Source organism: Furipterus horrens, unplaced genomic scaffold (genome assembly GCF_987537825.1).
Source record: "Furipterus horrens unplaced genomic scaffold, mFurHor1.1.pri manual_scaffold_29, whole genome shotgun sequence".
In the NCBI taxonomy this organism is placed as follows: domain Eukaryota; kingdom Metazoa; phylum Chordata; class Mammalia; order Chiroptera; family Furipteridae; genus Furipterus; species Furipterus horrens.
The window spans coordinates 553,602-573,929 of NW_028327199.1; the positions used below are offsets into that span (position 1 = coordinate 553,602).

General features: G+C 62.6%; 1 protein-coding gene across 1 annotated transcript; it reads right to left on the reverse strand.

Annotated features, from left to right (window-relative positions):
- Positions 1 to 348: 348 nt before the first annotated feature.
- LOC149990076 (protein cereblon-like) lies at positions 349 to 19,110 on the reverse strand. The gene is made up of 11 exons (XM_090265670.1): positions 19,025 to 19,110; positions 15,845 to 15,957; positions 14,924 to 15,126; positions 14,170 to 14,319; positions 9,953 to 10,112; positions 5,235 to 5,297; positions 4,084 to 4,168; positions 3,404 to 3,519; positions 3,078 to 3,142; positions 2,335 to 2,466; positions 349 to 1,282 (listed from the first exon to the last, which is right to left on the reverse strand). Exons 1-11 carry the CDS (start codon positions 19,089 to 19,091, stop codon positions 1,102 to 1,104), a joined length of 1,335 nt encoding a protein of 444 aa, XP_090121796.1. The 5' UTR covers positions 19,092 to 19,110; the 3' UTR covers positions 349 to 1,101.
- Between the last annotated feature and the right edge of the window lie 1,218 nt (positions 19,111 to 20,328).

Genomic DNA, 20,328 nt, shown 5'->3' on the forward strand with positions numbered 1-20,328 from the left:
GGTGGCAACAGAGCTGGGGAACCCTGATAGCTGTGGCATCTGGGTGGGGCAGGCAGGTGCCAGAGAGCCGGTGGCTGAGCCTGAGCTCTTGACAAGAAGACGCGGCGATGGCCTGTGAGGCCCGTCAGAACCGGCCCGTGCGGTCGGAGGCCTGCTGCTGCTGCCGCGCTGACACGGGAGACGTTCCATCTGTCTGGGCCTCGTATGTTTTACCCGTCCGGCGGGCCTCCCCCAGTGAGTGTGGGACGCGGAGGAGGAGCAGCAGAACCGGGTCAGGGACACACGTGGAACGGCCCGGCAGAGAGCTCGGTCTCAGAATTATTTCTGACACATCTGCTTGAGTAGCTGTTTTACATTAACTTAAAGAACGTGTTTAATTTAGTTTTGCTCTTAAAGTTTACTTACAGATTTTCTTCCATTTACACTGAAGCAAAGTAGCCTAAAAATACAGTTGCTCTTAGCCTCTACGGAGGGGACGTGTTTCAGCATCTGCTCCACAGTCACTTAGGCTCCGATTATACTTGGGAGCAGAATGAGCAGTGTTACAGCTCAAACACTGAGCAAATACACAAATACCAGGGTTTTTTTTACTAACACTCAAGAAAATGAAAACATTTTTAGTTCAAACTGCATATTTTAACTAGTATTTTCAAAGTTTACAAATCAGTATCTTACAGAAACTCCAAGTTGAGAGGAACTCACCCTCCCAGGGCTTTCCTGTCGGGAAGGAGCAGGAGCCGGCGCGTGGGGCCGACCCGGGGACCCCGGTCTCGGGAGCATAGCATGTGCCACGCCACACACCAGCACCGCGGAAGCTGCGTGCGCTCTGCGGAAATCACGTCCTACCAGTGACGTCTTAGCAGATGTCGGAGTCCCCGGGACCCCGGCTCCAGGTCACAGGCGCGGGTGCTGCGGAGCCAGGGCTGCTTTCTGTCCTCCTCAGTGGGGAGGCTCAGCCTAAGTCCTCCCAGCCACGGGGCAGAGCCGTTGCACGTGTCCCCGGTGCGTGGCTGTCCCTGGGGTCTGTGTCACAGCAGGGCTTTCCAGAGCAGGCTGATTTCAAGAGCACCAGCCTGTGACATACGTGGTTGCCACGTGTGTTCACAAGCACAGCACCACCTTGTCTGGGCCGAGTTCATCCTCGGTGTCTGGGATCATGGGCAACAGAGCAGATCGTGTCAAGCCCCAAAACTTCTGAGGGGACAACTCCTTTTTGGTGGCCGTGAACTTCCACCCGATGTGGCTTGCACAGATCTTGCACTGGGCAACCGTCCAGGCAAACCTGCAACACCAAGGGACGGGGTCAGCGGGGCAGCGACTCTGTGGCTCAGGCTGATGCTGTCCACCTGCTGCGGAGACAGACCTCCGAGCCCCGGTCCCAGCATCGAGAACGGGGGCTCGGCGCTGATCTGCGCAGTTCTCTGAGCAAACCCAGAGGTAGCCGTTCTGCTTTGTATGTTTCCCAGCTGCCCCGTACGGACGTGCAGCCTGGGCAGTCGAGAGCGCTAAGCGGACTCGCATGCAGTGCGGGGGGGCAGGGGCTCTACGAGACCCCCAGGCCACCAGGAGGGCGTGCAGGTGGCCCTAGAGCCCCGGGCATGGAGGGCAGGACCACGCAGAGAGGGCCGAGCCCCCAGCAGCAGCCCCAGGGGGACGGGGACACGCTGCGGGGGCGGGACACGCGCTGCCCTGTGCGCCGGGAGAGCTGCTGAAGAGCTGCCCGTGTAAAATGGGAACGACTTGGTCACAAGTACACGCCGGGGCCCTTCTGTTGTTGAGGAAAATAACCCAAACCGTGGAATGGTAACCGTTCCTCACTTTGTCCTGTTTCCCACATTGCGCGTTTACGTTAACAAGGGATTCCTAGCTTCAGTCCTGGGACTAAAGCCGGAGTCAGGTAAGATTAGACAAGGCAAATGACATGGTTCCCGGTCCAGACAGTAAGGAAAATCGCTAATTCCTCCTCAGCTCATTTGGTCTCTTAAAAAGGCCCAGAATCTGGAAGAAAAGACGCGTAATAGGGTTCTCGGGCCCTGCGTGGCCTCCCGGGGGAGCTGCGGCCCAGGCTCAGGCGGGGAGGCCCCGGGAGCACAGGGGCGAGCGGGTGTCGGCCGGGCCTTGCCCCGCACAGCTGAGCGGGGGTCGCTGCAGCGGCCGGCCAGCCTTCCTCCTGGCTTTCCACCCGGCGGCACGATGCTGACACAGCCCTCCAGCCCCTCGTGAGGTGGCATTTAGACAGAAGGATTCCACTGTCCTTTTGGGGTTACGATTCTAGTGACACTGCTTCGGAACAGTTTTCTCCCCAGTTAAGGCAAAACTGAAAAAAGCCGTTACCCAGGAAAACAGCTGTGCTCCGTGGACGGCCGGCCGGTCAGGCTCAGGTTGGAGGCCTTGTAGACGTTCAGCGTCTCGTGCACGTAGCCGTGAGGGTTCACGTAGGCGGCCATCGGCCCGCACAGGGACAGACTGCAACAGAGCCGCGCCGCGCGTCAGCCGGCTCGGGGAAGCCGGGGGACCAAGACCCGGGGTTACGAGAGCTGCCGTCTCTAACCCCCTAGCCACTGTGATGTACGGGCAGCAGCCATTTTCACGCAGTCCACACGCTTCCCACGTGGACCGGAGGCAACGGCAGAACTAGGCTCTCAGCCCCGCCTGCAGACACAGCGCAACCCCCGGCTCAGCCTGGTCTGGGTCTGGAGGGTGCGCAGCCACCGCGCTGTGGAGAGCGGCCTCCCGTCCCGGACTCAGGGTCGCGAGGCGGACACACAGCAGCGTGCACACGCTGATCTACCACAGCCCTAGACTGTGTGCACACGCATGTCCTCACCTTCGCCCACGTGGCAAACCCGTGGCAAACGAACGCAACGCCTGAGGCGTCGTGGCAGGTCCTGCATGTAGACTACACGTAGCTCCCAAGCGAGGACTCGGGGGGACGACTGACTGTCCAGTTGCGCCCCCCCAAGGTGACCTGTCCCCTGCGATTCACTCGCTGATGTAACTAACGCAGGGAGGGAATTCTGTGTGGGCAGCCGGGAGGATGTGCTCGGAGTCCAGGGAAAAGGGACCACGTATCTCACCTGAATATTTCATTTTTGGTGGTGATTTCCGTTTCTTGACATTGTTTGCAGCAAAGAGACGTGCACTGAAAAACCGAAGAGGACGTGGGTGGGAGAAAGTCAGGTTCGCGTGGCGATGTGATCACACAGGTCGCCGGAAGGCCTCTAGGCACACACGCTCACTACACACTAAGGACCGGCGCAGCCGCGGAGGCTGCCAGGCCGGGAGAGGCTCTTCGCCCGGAGGGACAGGCGCAAAGCCACTGGAGCTCCGGTCTCTGGTCCCAAGTGACACGTCGCCTCCCCCAGGCCGACGAGCCCCGCCGGCCCCGCGTCGCTCCGCTCACCTTGTTCATGATGTCGAGCTCGCAGCGCAGGCGCTGGACCGCACTGCCGATCTTCAGGAGCTGAACCCTCAGCACGTCGTCAATGGGGAGACAGGCACCGACTCTGTAAGAAAAGTCTTAGAGACATGGTGGGTTTTCCAAGTTTCAAACAATGAAGCAGGTGACGTCATTCTGCAGTGCTCCTCTGCAGGTTCCCGAAGAACACGTGTCACACGGCTGTAACGCCGTTACGACGCGACGGGACCCAGCACGTGCGCGTGGGCAGTCCTGAAACGTGACCCCCTACACGGGTCTGTGTAAGCGCCTTCTTTTACGTCAAAGGCAGCACCTGACACGTGTTTGCTGAGACGGCTGGGCGGCGCCTCAGGAAGCGTCAGTGCGCGCCAGTGGCTGCCATGAACTTGACCGAAACCCTCGCTGAGAACTGGGGCGTTCACAGAGCGCGAGCGCTATTACCCTGAACACACTGTGTGTGGGACACGGGCAGTCACCGTTCATACCGCGTGTCAACTAAATGTACTTGTTTTTTAAAACTGTTCAAAGCAAAAGAAATGTGTACACTTTTTGAAACTAATAAAAATACTCATTAAAAAAAAGTTTTTGGTTTCGTTAGAAAAGACAAAGTAAGTTCTGTTGGGGAGACCACCTCAGGCCACAGGAAGGAAAGCAACTTCCCATACCTATTGGATTTGAAGGAAGAGAATCGTCTCGGAGGTTTTCGTCCCATTCACGTAGCTGTTTCTTGATTCTATCCATTAAAGTTTCCTTTTTAAAACAAAAACCGCCGTAATGAGGTTCACTCACTCCCCCCACCTAGTAAAACTAGTCACACATCAGCAGCCACCAAGGTCATCCCTGGGGCACCTCAAGGCCAGTCTCCACGTCCGCCTTCTGAGGGGACGACTGAAGTCCCAGCGAGGCTGCAGGTGCCCCGCTCTCAGCTGCCCCAGGAGGCCCCTTCCACCTCCGCCGGGACCGAGGCCCCGGCCCCCTGCGCGGGCCCTTCCTGTTCTCCTCTCTTGTGTGCGCCCAACAAGCCCCGTGAGTGTGCAGAGCTGCTGTCACCGCCGCGCCAGGACGTGAACCAAGGGCAGCGGGACTCCCTACAGGGAACAAGTGACATGCTGACTGTGGGCTCCGAGCCAACGGCAACAGCTACCAGTGTCCCCACTCACTTTACAGATCAAGTCACTTCCCCAAACCAGAGAGGGACAGCGACCAGGCCGTGAACAGTTTGTGTTTAAAAACGCAGATCCTTGGACTCTCCCAACAACCCGTCTCCTAGTGAGTCTGTGCGGGGGGCGGTGCCCGTCTGTGCAGGGGGCGTGGTGCCCGTCTGTGCAGGGGCGGTGCCCAGCGTGAGCCGTCTGTGCAGGGGGCGTGGTGCCCGTCTGTGCAGGGGCGGTGCCCAGCGTGAACAGTTAAGCAGAAACACTTGTGCGTGTGCCTATCGGCGCACTAGCAAGGAGTCAGGAGAAGCTGATATATTTGTTTAGAAAAATACAAAACACTGTTAACGGGTTCTTTCATTTCCTATGTATAACGACCACTTGACCCAACAGAATTTCAAGTGCTTGGCAAGCCCTAGAACATTTCCGTGTCTTGTCCTGAAGTTACAAGGCACGAGGAACTGGGAACACCAAAGACTGACTCTCCACCTTAAAGGCCAAGTCTATCGAGGAGTCTCTTGGATCCCTGCCCGTCCTCCTCAAATGGAACAGAAGGCACTGGCTTTGAACGTAAATGCCACTGAGCACAAAAGCCTGCGTTCTGTTCTGATGGCCGTGAAGTATGCTCCCCAGAAGCAGGACGTGGAAGGCGAGTTACTTACCGCATCATATAAGGAATACAGCCAGCGAGGCCACGAGGTCAGGTTTGCGCAATGAAACTTTCTCTGAAAACAGAAAAAAAGTCACTTAATAAAGGGATCCCACATGATATAGACGCTTACCGTATGGAGAAAGAGGTGCATTTGAAGTCACCCCTCCCCAGAAAAGACTAATTTCAAGAAGAGAAGTTTTGTAGGAAGTTTCATAATTGATGATTATGTGTTAAGTTTGACAGTCGTTTTCATAGACTTCAAATATGCACCGCAGCTAGAATCCTGATTCTTTGGAAAAAACTCCAGTGTAAAGTGTCAATACTGACAGCAGCCGCGTAAAACGGGGAAGCGTGAGCGTCACTTTCACTGACCACAGGACTTCCCTTCACGCTCAGAAGCACACGCCCAGTGTCCGCAGGGAACCCCGGAACCGTAACCGAGCTGCCCTGTGTGAGAACCGTCAGGGCTGTCAGCTGGGTCACCACAGAGGCCAACAGGCGAGGCGGTCCCAGCAGGGACAGGACCGCGTGCTGGTGCCGCCACGCATCCCAGGGAAAGGGGAAGCCACTGCTTCCGGGTGGGAAAGGGAGCGCGCCCCGACCCTCCCCAGCTCCTGCAGAATCCCACTACTGGGTGGGAGGCTTAGTAACGACGCCGGCCCTCAGGGGACACGCTCAGTGTGGCAGCGAGGAGGCCGGCTCTCAGGAGCGCAGTTCAGGACACGCAGCGGCGTGGCTGCGGCCGGGACCACAGGCAGCCTGCGCGTCTGCACACGGTGGCTGCCCGTGAGCGCGCCCCCCCCCCCCCCAGGGGCTCTGTCTGACCGCGGAACAAGGCACAGGCCCCCAGGAAGCGGCCGGGGGGTCAGCAGGGGTTTGACCAGAGTGAAACCAGAGAAGCACAACAGCCTTCAGCAGAAAGGGGGAGCCCTGCGCTGGCCCCCGCAGGGCCAGAGGGCGGCTGGGCACGGGGGCAGCCTGGGGACCTGGCTGACCAGTGAGCTCGCCCCTGTGCTGGAGGCTCACCGGCCGCAGGCCCGCTGGCCACAGGCCAGTCCTGCGATCCAAGTCCAGACGGAAGGTCCCCCTGCCCTGGCCGGTGTGGCCTGGCGGGAGTGTCTGCCCATAAAGCGGATGTCGCGGGTCTGATTTCCAGTTGGCACATGCCTAGGCTGCCGGTTCAGTCCTCGGTTGGGGCCCGTAGGAGGCAGCTGATCGATGTTTCTTTCCAGCCACCCCTGCCCCAACCCCAAAGCAGGAAGCACGTCCTCGGGTGAGGATTTAAAAAAACAAAAAAAAGAACGTCCCTCTCCTGTGGTCACAGATGAGGCCTTTCCTGTCGCGTCAGGATTCTGAAGAGCGGAGGTCAGGGGCAGTTAGCTGGGAGATGTCCCTCTCAGAGCGTGACAGTCACAAGTATTTTAGGAAGTGCTCCCTGGATGAGGACAGCCTTGTTCTAGGAGGCTCCTGGGCTTCAGCTCAAACCAGTGGGCTCCTCAGAGAAGAACTTTCGGCTCGGCGTAACCCTTACTGTGAGGCTCCCCGAAGATGGCCCGGGGTGGCATCCGAGGACAGGCGCAGGCAGGGACTGGCCCTGAGGAGTCTGCGATCAGCTCTTTACTTTTAGGACCAACAGTAGCGGTGAGGACTTCCGTCACAGCTCAGGTACAGAATCAAATGCTAGAAACAGCCCGTCGGGTACCGCACGTGCGGTGACGGCCACGCAGCCCCCTCCCTGGCTTACAGGAACTCCGAGCTTGGTGGCATCGCAGCACTTTAAAGATAAAGGCAGGCACAGGGGAAGGCGACTTGCCCAGGGCCACAGGCAGGAATGGGGAGTCGGGCCCTAATCATTCATTCAGCAAACCTTCTGAACGCCCAGAGCTTGTCAGGCCTTGTTTTTATGCCCTCGGGGTGTTTCAGTGATCGAAACAGCGAGACGAAACTAAAACCGAGCCGTGGAGCGTCCAGGCTGGCGGAAGCTGCTGCCTTCCTGGGGGGCGCTGGGAGTGACCCGGAGGTACGCAGGCCCGGTGAGGTTCCGGTCGGGCTGATGGCCCCGCTCCATGTCAGCAAGACCCCTCCTGTGACGGGGAAGCCTGCCTCCCAAACACGTCCCTTCCCGTGGGACAGAGAGGCAGGAGCTCGTCAAGGTGCCTGGGCCCGCACCCCCTCACTGCCAGGCCGAGTCTCGGGGGTCTCTGTGCTCCACTCGTCAGGGAGGAGGCCCCTAAACGTCCTTATCAGGGTTCCCCGGACACAGTCTCCTCCGGTGCCCGTGCCTCCTGCATGCTCACTGCTGGGGACGGGTGTCCTGTGGACAGCGACCAACTCCAGGGACGGCAGTGCACAGGGACGGTTGGCTGTGACAGGCCACTTCCCAGGGCCTCGGCGGCCCATCGCCCCGGCACCACAGAGGCCGCTGTCCTGTCGCTGCGGCGCTGGCAGGCCCTCGCAGTTCCTGGCGTGCGTCCTTCAGAGCGGGCAGGGCCGGGGCCAGCCAAGCGGAGGCCCTGGGAGGCGCCCGCCGGGCTCGGCAGGGAGGGTCACCCCGGGCAGCCGCGGGCAGCAGGGCCCTGGAGCGACGCTCATTAATCTGTGAGCCACGGCCGGCCGCCCTGTTCTCCCACTTTCAAGCCTCCAAGCCACAGCCTCAGTGCTGCCCCCCAACAACATGGGGTGTTCAGCATTGGGGACCCCACTCTCACGGTCTCTGACACGCAGTGACACTCACTGGAGTGACGTGAGGGGCTCTTCAGCACGCCGAGGACGTCACTGCTCGAGGTCACACAGCGACCAAAGGTCACTCACTGCACTGACTCTGTCCCCATCAGCGGGGCACATCAGCAGTAACCGAGGCCGGTGACGCCAACGCTCCCAGTTCTGTCTCCGTCGTTCCCCAGGTCCCCACGTGCTCCCAGGAACCGGAGCAGGATGACCCGCGAGCGTCGCAGATACACAGCAACGAGGCCGCGGCGAGTGGCAGGAAGCGCCTGACCGCACAGCAAAGCCAAGGCGTCTCTTCTTTAACAGAAAACCGCCCGCAGATGTCACCGCCCCCACGGCGGCTGTCACTGCTCCGGAACGAGGCAGAGATGGACGGGGACGTTCCCGTGGAAAAGCTAGCGAGCAGCAGGAGTGGAGGAGCAGGGTGGGTGCCCGTGCGCTGTCGACGGTGTGAACAGTGTCACGGCGGCTCCTGGACAGGCGGGCATGGAGCACCTGACGGCGGCGAGGACGGGCGGTGGGAACCGGTGTGGAACGGGGAGTCGGAGTCACACCAGGACGAGCCACACAGACCCCTAAGCTCCCAAGTTCTGATTTCATTAAAAGCAATGACATCGGAAGTAAAAGGGAGAAGACTTGGTTTTCTTAAGAAAGGGTTCCTTTGCACAGGAGTCATTTCTAGCTGATTAGGGAAAAGAAGCATAAAAAAATCATAAATGCAACTACTCAAGGAAAAAAGACCCTTTGGTGTGACAGGGCACCTCAAAAACAAAGTCAGAAGGCAAATGACAAACGAGGGAAAACGTCTGGGACGCATTCACTCCAGACCGAGGGACAACCTTCTGATGGAATAAAGAACGCAGAAGTCAGAAGGACGACGAGGAAGGACAGGCACTTCCTGCTCAAGGAGATAAAACGTCCTTGAAACGTAAGGTCCCACGTCACTCGCAGTCAGGCGCCCCTGACAAGGCACCGCGCGCCCACAGAGGCCCCGCAACCCCGGATCGGAGGACGGAGAGCTCACGCGTCCCCGTCAGGGACTCTGAGAGCGAGCGTCAGAATTCCAGGCGCAGGTGCCGTCCTCTGGTCACCCCCTTCTCACAGTGCCCCCCATCCCCTCGTTCTCACAGCGTCCACCCCACTCCCATGTGGGGGGGTCTGCGTGCACACGGCCGGGCTCTGCAGTGAGCACACCACACAGCAGACGCTGCAGCCCTGCGCACGCAGCCCATCCGATGAGCAGGGCAGGTTGGGTGCACGCTGGCCGGTGGGGGGACACTGGCCGGGGAGGGGACGCTGGTGGGGGGCGACGCTGGCGGGGGGGCGACGCTGGCGGGGGGCGACGCTGGCGGGCGGGGACGCTGGCAGGGAGGGGACACTGGCGGGGGAGGTGACGCTGGTGGGGGGTGGGGGCGGATGCGCCGTGAACGACCAGCTCGCGGCCCCGCTACGCCTTCGCCCTCCCTCACGGGGTAGGGACGGCCCCGCAGGACTCGCCACGATCCAACGGCAACGGCCTTTCCCTACTTCCAAAAGGTAAGTCTCAAAAATCCAACTTATTCTAAATTTAGAAACTAGTCATCTTTTCCTTTAGGCAGAAATCATAAACACTCCTTTGTACTCAAAACCGATGGTCCCATCAATGAGCAGAAACGGGCCGCCTCAGCCTCGAGCCCGAGGGCGGGGACGGCGGCAGCAGGGACGCCCGGCAGGCCCCGCCTCCCCGGAGCCCTGGGCCGGCTGACAGCGCCACTGTCCCGGACGCACGGAGGCCGGGGCCTCTCTCTCGGAAGCCCAGGGGAAGTCGGGCCCGCGCTCCTTCCTTCAAGGGCGTGTGTCTACGGCTGGAGCCGACGTCGGCCCTGCCCGGCTGCTGAGAGGCCCCTGCGGGGGCGAAACTGCCAGCCGTGAGCGCCGGAGTCGGGCGCGGGGACACCTCCCGGCTGGCGTGGCCGCACGCCGCCGGGAGCCACGGTCCCGAGGGCGGCGCAGGTGTCTCACCTTCTGGTACCTCTGCCACCACTGGCAGGAGCGGCGGTCGTCCCGGGGGCCGGGCGCGGCGGGGCCCAGCTGGCGTCTGCGCAGGGACTCCAGCTGCACGGCGGCCATGGCGGAGGGCAGCGCGCACTCGGGCAGGATCCGCACCTTCGCCTGCTGGACCCTGCAACGGGGGCGGCCGTCAGTCCCGAGCGCCGGGCCGCTCGGACCCGAGGCTCGCACAGTCTTTCTGGACACAGTCATCCGATGCTGATGTTAAGATACCAAAAATGTCAAAACTACTGTACTTCGTGCACCACACCCAAGTCACACCCCAAGATACCCCGGGGGCCGGGGGTCCCGTCTCCCCGTGGGACGGCAGGAGGGCGGCTCCCTCTCAGATGCACGAAGGTCAGAAGCGAGCCTGGAGCCAACCCTGCCGCACACCCGCACGCCTGTGCATTCCTTGCTCAGACCCCCACCCCGTCTCCCCTCTGCCGCGGGGCCGACGCCCACCCTTCCTCTCGGGCACCTGCCCTGAGGAGCAGGCGAGGGAGAGGAGCTCAGGACCCCGGTCACCGGGAGCAGGGGACTACAGCATTACTTGTAGCCTTAACCTCCACGTGCATTTCCTCTCTCGTTCTCAAACACTGAACTTTGAACGTGCAAAGAAACCAACACACACATCTTTTAAAGTTAAGTCTCATGCCAGGCAAGTCACCACTTCCAGACGGCCACCGGGACTGCCGCACCTGCAAACACCTTTGCGTGAAAGGTGCCGACAGGAAGGCGCAGCCCCCGAGTGTGGGAGGGAACAGAGCACCCGCAGGCAGCATCAGTGCTGTCACACGGGCCGCGTCAGGCGGCACAGTGACAGTCGCTGCTTCGTGAATTTACTGAGGAACCCTAAGGTGCTCTTTCCTGGTAGCTGCCGCCGTGACCAACAGAGAGTTGCGATGAAATTATGAGTGAGATCTCGATTCTTCTACTTAAATAAAATAGTGAACTGTGTCTGACAATCTCTGGGCTTAATTTAATGATCATAACAGAGCCACTCTGCTAACTTCATTTCCCTCCTGGAAGCTCCTGTTTACGTGTGTGTGTGACTTTGGAGAATGTTAAAAAGTGACTGTGTTCAAACTATGTTCAGACGTTCTTAAATGTAATATACAGCTCCTTGAAATAAAATCAGACCTCATTCTCTTCACTTGACACATGAACACAAGCGCTTGGTAATCACGTGTTTACAGCGGAAGTGTGTACCTTACACAAACATTTTAGAAAACCTGGCTCTCTAGGGTCACCGAGAACTAAATAAGGAATTAGGTTTCACCCAACAATAGCTGGGTAGTTCCAATACTGGTTACATAAGGTTTTACTTTATTACAGTAAAAACATCGACATTGTTGAAACACACTGGCTTCCTGATCATGTGAGTAGCGGGCCTGGCACCAGGGGCTGGACGTGTCCCGGTTGCGCGATGCTCCCGTCACGGTGCTCAGCACGCAGGGCCTGGCGCGCACACGGCCGCTCCTTCCGGCCGCAGACTTCCGTTTTGCACACAGGCTACTGTAGTTTCTCCCCAGCCTCTTTATGGCAGTAGTTTGTGGTTACAGTTACAGCGGTCCCTCTCTATGTCACGGTTCACTTAGCGTGGCCTCACTGTATCGCAGGGTTTTTAAAAATACCATATTTAATTATTTATCACGGATTTTTCGCTCTATCGTGGGATTTCGTGGTGCTGTACACGTAAGTTACGCAGGTTTAAGAGCGCAGAATAAATGTAAGGTGCCTACCTCGCGGGGGGTCTGGAACGTAACCCCCGCGATAAGGGAGGGAACGCTGTACGCTCACTTAGGGAGACGCTATAAAAAACGAGTCCAAAACTAACCTTGTTCCGACAAATACTAGGCTGAACCATAAAAAATGCCTTCGCGTTTGGCTCAGACGATTCCCACAGGAACCAGTGCGCCAGCCCTGAAGGACCGCCCTCCCGCTGGCTGCGAACGCGGAGACTCTCCTTAGGAGGAAAGGCTAAGGGACAGGCGGGGGCTGCGTGACGCACAGGCAGCGGTGGCGCAGCAGAGGCGCCGCCCTGCAGCCTGCGGGCCCAGCCCGGGGTCTCCGCTGCAGCAACAAGACACAGAGGACGAAGTGGGACCCGTGGGGCGAGTCGGTGCCTGTGGCCGGTGAGTGCACGCTCCCCTGACCCCCGGCGGCCACTCCACTAGCAGTTACCGGCCTGTTACGACAGCCAGTCTCCTCCAATCCCAGACAGCGAGGCCACGTCCTCCTCTCTACATGCTGAGAAGGGCGCAGAAACTATGAAGAGTGATGTGCTTCTATTTTCTAACGGAACTTTTCACAAAAAAGGTCAAAAGATACCCCAGGCACGAAGCCCGCTGGCCAGAGAGGTCCGAGGTGGCGGAGTCCCCCCACGCAGGCAGGCCATCCGTGGGAGCGATCGTGACTGCCGTCCAGGCCGCGGGGCTGGGGGGAAGGGAGCGGCCGGGGTCCCCTCGTGCTCTGGGGGCACCCGTGCTGGAAAGAGCTCTAGTTTTAAGCTTAGGGACCTAGGACCGACTGACCAGCTCCAGCCTCCCAGCTGGACGGCCTCAGGCCAGTCCCCTCACCTCCCAGTCCCCGGCTTCCACAGGGGAAAGGGAGGAGGCTGCCCCGTGGTTCCTCCCCCGTCGCTGCCAGGACCAGACGGCAGCAGCGCCGGAGAGACCCCTCCACGGGGCCTTTCCGCGGGGGACCGCGTGCCCCAGTGAGCGCCTCCCAGCAGGTCTGTGGGCCACTGGGGAGCATGCCCCTTCCAGCGTCGCCAGCCCCCGGCTCCATGCGCATGTGGACTCCAGTCGGAAGGCCGTTCCTCGGCCTGTGGGCAGCGGTAACGGTCTGCTGCCTTCTGTGTTCGTATGGTTTGTCCACAACTCAAGGCCACTGACACCCGGACCGTCTCAGAAATACGCTCTCCCCACGTCAGTTTCCCAGCACAGCTCCTGGCACGTGGTCTTCACTAGTCATAAACGTTCTATGAGCGCGAGGCTAGGAAGTGCTTTACCGTGGACCTGCGGGCGGAACCCACAGAGCAGATCAGCTGGCTAATGAGCCCGGGCAGGACCGGGCCGGGCCATCAGGGGGACAGTTTCCGCCACCCAGGTGAGACGTGGGTCCTGAACACAGACACCACCGTCCTTGAGCAGCGCAGGTGCTGAGGAGCACAGACTGACACCCTATGGCACCGCCACATCTCCAGTGCCATGAGCGTCCATACACTGTGTGTCCTGGGGACCACGGGGCACCAGAAGCCCCTGAGGGCTCCGCCCTCGCCCCTCACTCTTCCGCACTCTCTCCGCCCCCAGGCTCGCCCGACCCACCTGTGTGTCCACACTTCACCAGCCGTCACGGATGTCCACCGTGCGAGCAGTTCCTGCCGGAGGGTGTCACGTTCCAGGTACACCTTAAAGCCCCTGGACTTCCACGCGTTCAGAGCCAGGCGAGCAGAGCCAGGCACCTGCACCTTCCCTCCCGGGGACCTCCTGCCAGAGCGGGGGCCACGCCCACGACGAACCACGATCAGGACAAATGCTTTCTTCACGGAGGAGGATGTCAAGTGAACTGGGGTTTTTAGAACGAGTTTCGTATCCCTTCGCTCGGGAAGACCTCTGACCGCGCAGCTGGGCCACATCCCCGCTGCAGCCAGTCGCTCACCCCCAGGGACCTTCCTGAGGCGCAGAGCCAGCGGCGTCATCGCTATCTGTGTGATACGGTCACGGGCGGCGGCAGACCCGCACCGGCGACGGGCACCGATGTGTGCAGCGCCCACAGCTCGCACGGCGGCGGGAGCCAGCGTGGTCCCAGCATTGCAGGACGCCCCAGACACCTCCCGCCCGCTCTCACTCTGAGACGTCCCCAGTCCCGGAAGCCACGGGGCCAAGGACGCTGCCCTCTGGGCTTGCACGAGGGCCGCCAGACCTGCAGGGACATCGGAACCACCTGGAAATGCTGGTCTGCAGCCCCTCCCCCGGCCGGTCAAGGGGACTGGGGACAAGGGTGGGACCCAGGCTTCCATAGTTTTGGAAACATCCCGAGTGACTGGGACGCGCAACACGTTTGGAAGCAAGACAGCCAGCAGTCAAAGTCACAAAGGGTGGAAGGTCAGTGAAGTAAAGAGAACCCAGGGTCATTGTGGCGATTTACGGGCTTGCACAGCGTGAGAGACGCGCGCGCCTCACCCGTCCCACTGCGTCCTCAGCTCCAGGACCCGGAACCGCTGCCTCCCCATGGCCTTCACCTTCACGACCTCGATGCCGAAGTCCTGCTCCTCCCGGTAGGCGTAGATCTCGGCCGTGGTGCCGAACTGCGCTTCCCGCTCCGGCACGTTGCTTCCAAGGCAAACGTTAAAGGGAAAGAGTTCAGAACGGTTCGTGTTTAAACACGCAAAGCCGAGGGAAGCAGTACGCACAGGGAACAAGTTAGTGACCAACCCTCATCGCCAGGCCATTGCCCCTTCAACGCTCTAGGGGGGCACTGAGGCAGGAAAGGGCGCTGCACAGAGTCTGAGGACAGTGCTTTCAGGCCAGAACGGACTTCTCGGCACTGCACGTGACCCGGGGCTGCAGGGGCATGGCCGCCCCCTCTGCCGACCCCGCCCCCTCCTGCTGCGCACTGGTCACGGCTGCGCCAGCTGCTGGCTTCCTGCAGCTGCCGCAGGACGCCCGGAACCCAGCCTGTTTACCGCGCGCAGTAAGGACAGCCTGGGGGCTCTGAGAGAACAGCCATTCCTTTGTAAAAGCCACCCTTCACGTTAAGACGGAACAGCCCTCCTCCTCTTTAAACACAGACAGGTCTTGAACCCCAGAAAGTTCGATCGTGGGTGAGGCCCACGTCTGCTAAGAACAGACACCCCGACTTCCATCTCTTCACCGGGTGGCTCCCCTCACAGCCTCCTCGGCGTGACCCCGGACCCCCGCGACGGCGCGGCCGTACCTGTAGGCGAGCACCGCGAAGGTGCGGTCCCTCTGGATCAGGGCGCGCACCATGCTGACCTCCTGGGGGCGGAAGAGCTGCAGCGGCAGCGTCTGCCCGGGGATCAGGACCATGGCCACCTGCGGCAGCACCGGGATCACCGGGCAGCTGTCGTCGTCATGCAGGGTCCTGCCGTGGAACTCCTCCATGTCCCCTCCCAGGTACTGCGGGCGGGACGGGCGCCGTCACCACGGGCGGCGCACAGGGGGCCCACGCGTCCCTCGGGTAGCAGCGCGCGGGGGTCTGGCTGTGACTCCGGGGGGTTCTGATGCCGTGTAGGACCCTCCCCCACACAAACCAAGGCCGTTTCTTTAGTTCCAGCCACTGGGGCGGGACGAGAAGTCTGCCTCGCTGGCTCCGTAAAATGAAACACGTTGCTCGGTTTCCCCAACGACCAGTGACCTGGATGTTTTGCGCGGGCTGGCCGTCCCTCCCGGGTGGCTGCTCGCTCTCAGTCACCGTCTCAGCTGGGTCACTACCAACCTCGACTGGTTACCCGACCACCGTGGGGCACCGTCCGGGGAGAGCGCCCCAGCACGACACTCCGCGGACCACCTCTGACACCCCGATCAGTCCCAGCCCCTTCCCCACACACGGCACAAGCCTTTGGTGTGCCTTTCGGTTGCTCATTTACCTTTCCTGAAACAGTGAAGCATAAAACGCCAAAAACACTGCAATTTCCTCCCATCTTCAATACTAAAATGACTGCACGAAAATTCACCAACTCTGACCATTTCTAAAGCACACTGGTGACAGCTGTCACAGCAATCTAACAAAACTGTTTCGAATGGCAGTAAAGACCACTAAGCGCTGCTAGAGCCGTGGCTGGACTTCCCGGCCGACCCAATACGTGCTTCCCAGACGTGTCACTGAATTACATACCGTATGTGATGTTGGCAGACTGGTGTCAAAATTAATGACGTTGGGTTTCTTGGCCTCTTTGCCATCCTGGTCTTCCACCTCCATTTCGAGTCCATCTTCCTCCTCGCTCTCGGCTGTAACAGGGCGGCATCAGAATGGGTCAGACGCGGGACAATGCCAGGCCGTGCTCCCTCTCAAGGGCACAGCGCCCCAGGGAGGGACCCGAGCCCAGAGCTGCAAACATGGCTCCCGCCCGACAGCCCCCAGCAAGGCAGCGAGGCCCCCAGGGGCCGGGCTCTGCCACGCACTACTGTTGAGTCGAGGGCTTGCTGGGCCAGCGGAGCTTCAGAGCAGAGCTGCGCCCCTGAAGACGTCACATGCTCGCCCCTCCAGCTCACAGCTGCCACAGTGAGGCCCCCGCGCTGGCTCATCTCCACATTTTATCTGGTTCCCTCGGTCTGCACCTCATGCGCTCTCTCGGCCCTGGGACCCCACCCCCTCCAGGGGTGCCCCCCTGCACCCCCAGGCTGGAGGCCCACACGTCCCAGCTGGGAGGGGTGCTGCTCAGGCACTTTGCTGGGCGCATTCTCGTGATCAGACTGCGCTGGCGGCTCGGGAGGAGGACCACAGAGGGGACAGGCCGCCACAGCACTGGGCGCCCCTGCGACGGACACAGGCCACCCAGCCGAGGCCGTGTCTGGGGGCTCCCCCATCGGGGCCGCCCTGTTGGCAGGAACTTGGGAGGCCCCGTCCCCTGGGCAAGGGTAGGGGACCCCCTCCTTCACGAGGTCTTCCTCTGTGTGAGAGGCTGTCCCCTCTCCGTGACAATTCTGACACCTGGTCTACCCCGAGGTTCCTCCTCTGAAAAGTGACAGGCGGGACTCGGACAGTCTCTCGGGTTCTTTCAAACTTTCACTGCGAAAAGTTCCCGCAGGAGACAGGGAGGGGGCGGACCCACTAATCTCAACAGCGAAGATGCCACCCCGCAGGCAGACTGCCACAGCGTCGCTGCTCTGTTTGACAGTGGGATGTCTGCCATCATTTCCATACAAACTTGGCTTTGGGGTTCTGTCAAGTCTGCGTGAGGCCCTGGCCAGGAGCTTGGCGGGTTAGTGTGTCCCCGTGCGCCAAGGCTGCGGGTTCGACCCCCGGGGCAGGGCACATACAGGACTCGACGACGACGACGCATCAGTAAGTGGGACAGCAAATCAAGCTCTCGCTCAAAAAAACAAAAACCCACCAATTAAAAGGTGTCCATGAAATACAAAACATTGTAAAAGAAGTGTCTTAGAAAGCTTTCCCTACACAGGTTTTAAATTATGGAAATGACGCCGACTGGCTGCAACCGGTGTCGCTCACAGCCGGCCCGAAAGTGAGGAAAGGCGGCACTGGACAGACAGACGCGCCTCTGTCCCCGGGGTCAGTCCTGCCCGGGCGGCTGCGGGATCCCGACCCGCACCGGGGCTGCTCAGCCAGGGGCTCCGCCCGCAGGGCAGGTGGGGGCCGTCGGCCGGGGTCCGGGGGCGCACAGCGCAGGCCCAAGTGTCGCAGGCCCCGCGACGGGGAATCTCTGCCAAGTGTCGCAGGGGTCGAGGCGGGGAAACCCTGGCCGAGCGTGACGACGAGGCGCCGGGAGCCTCACGCTGTCCCTGCTGCTCCGTGTGCTGCCGAAGCCCCGGACGCCCTAAGCAAACAGCGCCCCACGGAAGGCGGCCTTCCTCACATCAGGCCCCCGCGGCCGGGCCCTGACGGCCACCCCAGTGCCTTTCCGGGCGGCAGCCGCCGTGGGCGGTGTAGGGCCGACTGTCGTGAGTGCTCGGCCACGCGGCGGGTCAGAGACCGCGATCATTCATTCCACTCGTGGGCGGCGGCCGACACCCCGCGGACCTGTGAGTCCTTCCTAAGGACACGGCGCTCCACCCAGACAGGATGGAAACACTCGGAATCCGATCCTCGTGCCGGCGATTCCGGGCCGGGGCACGTCCCACGGGTCGCCCTCCGCTCGGAGGCTGCCCCGTCGCCGCTCTGACTGCCGCTCCCCCAGCGGCCCCCTGGGCCCAGCAGCTATTCTTCCGCTCCCCGGCCGCACACGGGCGCTTCCCCGGCCGCGGCAGGCTCTTCGCCCCTTGCGCCCCGCGCTGCCTGCCCAGCAGGGCCGAGGAGCGCTCGCGGAGGCCGCGCACCGCGGGGACCGACGGACAGACCCCGCTCGGCTTCCTTACAAGGATCGCCCAGGGGATCCGAAAAGCGCTGCTGTCGCCGCACCTGCACCCGGTCCTGCCCCGGCCCCCGCCTCCGCCCTTTCTGGACAAACCCCCGACTGCGGGCCACGGAGGTGGAGCACAGGGCGTGGAGGGCCCCCGGCCCCGCCCCTTCGCGCCCGGCCCCGACCCCCCCCGCCCCGCCCCCATCCCCGCCCCCCGCGCCCGGCCCCGCCCCGCCCGGCCGGGAAACTGCGGACGCGGCAGGCGCGCGCCCAGGGCAGCGCCGACACACACCCGCTGCGCGTCGGCTCGGTTACCGCTCGGTTACCGGCATCGGAGCGACCGGACCCCGGTCCCGTCCGCCCCGTAGGCCCCCAGGCGCGGCGCACGCGCGCGCAGCCCCTTCCTCCCGCTGCCCCCACGCTGCTCCGGGGGCTCAGGTCACGCCCCAGGCCCGGCTTTCCTGAGGCCCCGGCCCACAACCGCCTCTGAGACAGAAAACCCCGGGCCCGCGGCCTGATTTGCAAGCGGCCCGGCCCACCTGCGGGCCCCGGTCGTGCCCAGCCCGCACCCTCCCGCCCCTCCGAAGGCCGCAGAGCACGCCTCGCGGGTCCCGTGTCGCGGCCACGCCCCGGGAGCCTCGCCCACAGAGACCGGCTCCGGGACCGGGCCGACCCGCGGCGGCCGAGCGAACGGCTCCGAGGCGCGGGCACGCGGCCGGCCGGACACTGACGGACGCGGGGTGCGGCCCGGGGCCATCCCCGAACTCAGCCGCCAGGGCGCGGGGGCGCGGTGACAGCGACGCCGGGGGCTCGTCGGGACGTGCGCGCTCGGGGCACGCGGGCTGTCACCCCCAGAGGACGGCGTCCGGGAGGTTCCGGCCGAGTCCCGGCCCCCGGCGTCCCCGGAGCCCCGCCTCGGACCCCGGCCCGCAGCCCGCGACCTTCGGACGCGCGCCCGCCGCCCCGCACCCCCCTCGCCCCGGCCCGGCGGTTACCGGGCAGCAGCGGCAGGTGGTTGCCCATGGCGTGCGCGGCGTCCTGCGGGTCCCCCTGGCCCGCCATGTCTGTTTACCCGCACAGCATGCTGGGACGGGGCGGTGCCCGCCGTCCCCGCCGCCGCGCACGCGCCGCAGCGCCGCCCGGAACCACCGCGCCCCCTGGCGGCCCCCGCGGGGAGGCCCGGCCGCGCCCCCTGGCACCACAGCGCCCCCTGGCGGCCCCCGCGGGCAGCGCGCGGGGAGGTGTCGCCGCGGGGACCCCGGGCCGTCCCTGCCACCCGCGACTTCCTGCCCGCCGGGCGTGCAGAGCCCACGCCTTGGGAAACTGAGGCTCGGGTTCTTGTCTCCCCGCGCTGTTTCCCCCGGCGGCCGGGAGCCTACAGAGCCCGCTTAGGCCGCGTGAGCTCCCGCCTCCACAGTAAGACGCCCGCGGGGGGCCTGGAAGCACGGCCGTTGTCGCCGCGGGCCGGCTTGTCGCCGGTTTTCCTTCCCGCCGTCTCCACGCCGCAGTGGACACGCGTGAGGCAGAACCAGAGAGCGGAGGGCAGGTTACCCAGAACGGACCACGGGCGCCCGGGTGGGACCAGCCCCCTGGGAGTGACGCCCGCAGGGGACACGGCGGACGCGACACCGTTGCAGGCGCGCGGGGCTGTGACCTGGGAGGTTTTTGACTTGGGTCATGGACCACAGTTTTCTTCGCGGCTTTGAATTCCGTTTTCTTTCCCAGCCAGGGAGGAGCACAAGCACCGGGAAAGGAAATAAAATCCCTGCGCGTGGGGGCGGGGGAGAAGCCACGTTGCTCGGAGACGGTGTGAACCCGAACTCGGGAGGCTGTTCCGAAGGTCGGCCTCGTTGGAAAGTTAACACCCACGACTCCCCGGGGCCGCGCCCCTGCGCCCCGCGTGGCTGTGACGCGCGTCCGGAGCCCCCCGCGGCCGCGGCCCCGTCCTCGCGCCTCCAGAGCCCCCTCCTGCAGACTGGCTTCCCCCACTCCCGTGGGACACCCCTCAGCACCCCCGGGGCTGGCGGGCGCGGGAGGCACGTGCCTCGTGCAGGCGACAGGGGCCTCCGGTCTGGATGGCGAATGAACCCCAGAACCGAGTCTCTGCGCAGACCGTGAACACAAACCCGGGGTTCGTTCTGACGCGCCGCTCAGCCCCCCAAACCCCTGGGATGCGGGGCAGAGCAAAGGCAGGGGCTCTGAGCTCTTCCAGGGGCGCCTGACCTTCCACGGGAGCTGACATCCCGCTCGCAACAACTCACGCGATTGGGTTGCATTTAGCGACGAGCCTTTGGCCACA